The 2,832-nt window shown below is 47.3% G+C and overlaps 1 protein-coding gene across 1 annotated transcript; it reads left to right on the top strand.

Annotated features, from left to right (window-relative positions):
• Window positions 1-1,274: 1,274 nt before the first annotated feature.
• LOC110880953 (proline-rich extensin-like protein EPR1) lies at window positions 1,275-2,303 on the top strand. The gene is made up of 3 exons (XM_022129367.1): window positions 1,275-1,535; window positions 1,674-1,784; window positions 1,842-2,303. The coding sequence occupies exons 1-3, from the start codon at window positions 1,275-1,277 to the stop codon at window positions 2,301-2,303; spliced, it is 834 nt and encodes a 277-aa protein (XP_021985059.1).
• Window positions 2,304-2,832: the final 529 nt, after the last annotated feature.

The following is a 2,832-nucleotide window of genomic DNA, read 5'->3' as shown; positions in this document are numbered from 1 at the left end:
ACTAGATCATGTGAGGGGTGGGCAATAACACTTGAGGCCATTAATCCTCTTTGTTAGGACCAAGGGACACAAGAGTGATAGATCTATTTGGGTGTAGCGAGCCCATACCCGTGAGGCCGGGGAGGCCCATAGAGGTGACTGTGTCTTAGAGCCGAAGCCCGGTAACAAATTTGCTAGGTTTGAGTTTCCCTGCACTTTGTCACACATACCAGTGGCTTTGCAACCCATTGGTGATCTCTTTTTCCTTATTGCTACATACCAGGGACTTTTATACATACTTTAAAGGTTTATACATACTCACTTTTACATGAACTCGCTCAACTTTTTGTTGATTTTTCAAACTACATGTATTTCAGGAAATTAGTGGATCTGGCACGGTATGCATCACGTCAAGCTGCGTAGGAATAATGATGTCATCCAAGTTTAGGAACTGTGACCTTTGCCTGGACGGGTCACAAGTCTTAAACTGTATTTTTATTCATGTCTTTTGGTTGTGTCTTGTGAACACATTTTAAACTAATGTCATGTTGTAATTTGCTTTACGTGTCGACTTTTTAAAAAAAACAATGTTGTTGTGTTTTACTTTTTAAACTTGAATGAATGGATGAACATCATGGTTTTATTTTCATATAGCATTGTTGTGATTATGCTATGGTATTAAGAAGTCATACCAAATAAACCCACGCTTCCGCAAAGCCAGGTTGTGACAGCTTGGTATCAGAGCATAGTTCTTAGCGAACTAGGATTCTTCTCAAATCTAGACTATGATCACTAGGGCTCTCACGAAAACATTTTTACATTACATACATTACGTCCAGATCCAGGATACAAAACATTTTTATGAACAAAAAGTACGAGCACCTTTTTCAAAATTTATGGTTCAGTCTTAGATACTAAGGGATTTCAGCCCTGGAGGCTGGGGAGGTTCAGCCTTAGAGGCTGGGAAGGTTCAGTCATAAAGACTGAGGGGCCAATCTTAGAGATTGGGAAGGTTTAGTCTTAGAGACTAGGGGCCAATCTTAGAGATTGGGGAGGTTTAGTCTTAGAGACTGGGAGGTTGGTCTTACAGGCCAGGGAGTTATTCTGAGAGGCTAGGAGGATCAGTCTGAGAGGCTGGGAGGATGGTCTAGGAGACTAGGAGAATTATTTGTTTGCTTTATGGTGACTTACATGTTTATTTGATCTTATGTTGATTATTTGTGCATATGTGTGGTTGTGTTACAGACATCATGCCATCACCCTCAGACACAGGAGTGTCAGACACACTAGACCCCATGGCGATCGTGTCCGATGACGAGATTCCATCAGAGCGAGAGGTCTACACATCAGACACCACCAGCACCGACGATGATGATTTCCAGCCGTTCGCGCTGCCTGACGTCGGAGTTGAGCCTGCTGATGGCCTTCCTGCCGGGGATTTACCACTTGCGGTGATCCCTGCTCGTATACCGCTTGCTGCTTTTCCAGTCATAGACATGCCACTCGATGTTGTTTCTGACGACAATATCAATCTGTTTGAGGAGGACCCACCTGAGGCTGACCATGAGGGCGGGGCCCCTATTGTTGCTGACGTCATTCTTCCCATCGCTGAGGCCCCTGCAAAGGAGCTTCCTGCTGATTCACCTGTCCCAGATTCCTTTGAGTCTGTGGCATCTGCATCCTTACACACTCAGGGAGTGCTGCATCACTCTTCAGAAGCTGATCCTGACATGGCATTGTCAGCTGCACCCGGTCCCGCACACGACTTCGAGTTTGACCACGAGGTTGATGATGATTTTGATCCTGTCTTTCCCCCTGACTTCGATCCTGACCAGGAGATCGAGTTCATTCACTTAGACCAGCCCTTAGAGGCGCCCGTAGCTCCTATTGATCCTTTGTTTGATATTCCTGCTGATTTTGATATGGATCTTGTTGATCCTGAGCCCGTCATGGCCCCTAAGCCAGTAGTTGCTCCTGATCCTGCACTAGAGCATGACCCTGTTCATGATGAGGCACCAGCTTTTGTACCACCCATTGCTGACCCACCAGTTGTTGCTCCACCGTTGGTGGATGACCCTGTTGTTGACGCACCATTACCTGATCTCGTGCCGGTATTGTTTGACCGTGCACCTTTTGCTGCTCATATAGATCCACGATATGCCGACACCCGCAACGGGTGGATCGATGACGATGACGATTACCCACCGTATGTGCTGCCTGTCAATCCCCCAGTAGCACCCGTGTTCGCACCCACTGATATCCCATTGTTTCCCCCACACACCACAGACGCTCACCGTACTGATCTTCCCATTACGTTCCTCTAGGACATACCGCCGCCTCGTCCTGAAGAGGGGTCATCGAGTTAGCCGCCTGTTTCTGCTCCACCCGTGCTGTCATCACCTTTTCTGTTCACATATCAGTTTCCTCATGTTGCACCACCTACTGCACCATCTTTCATGCCATCGAGCGAGCCATTTCTATGGACTACGCCCCCTATCATGCCATTGTCTGATCCGTATCACCTATACCATGTTGGGTACTCTACGGAGGACATACTTACATCCTTGATGATACAACAGGGGGCATTGACACGTCGTATATTTGAGTTGGAGAGAGCTCCACGACCACCTTGCCATTGTTAGACCCCCTTTGCAGCACCACACACTCCTCGTCCACTTTCACCTGATTCAGACGTCCGTTTCTTGACATCTGAGCAGCAGATAGCATATTTGCTGCGCGTCTGTCGTGCTTTAGAGGAGTACTGGTTACATAAGCGTCGCCTGTATTACTCTCGTTTTCCTCCTCCTCCTCCTCCGCCATCAGCATAGGCATTTTGGTTCGACGCAGGCAGAC

This window comes from Helianthus annuus, chromosome 10, assembly GCF_002127325.2.
Source record: "Helianthus annuus cultivar XRQ/B chromosome 10, HanXRQr2.0-SUNRISE, whole genome shotgun sequence".
Taxonomy (NCBI): Eukaryota; Viridiplantae; Streptophyta; class Magnoliopsida; order Asterales; family Asteraceae; genus Helianthus; species Helianthus annuus.
The sequence above is the reverse complement of the archived record's forward strand: the minus strand, read 5'-3'. Positions and strand labels throughout refer to the sequence as shown.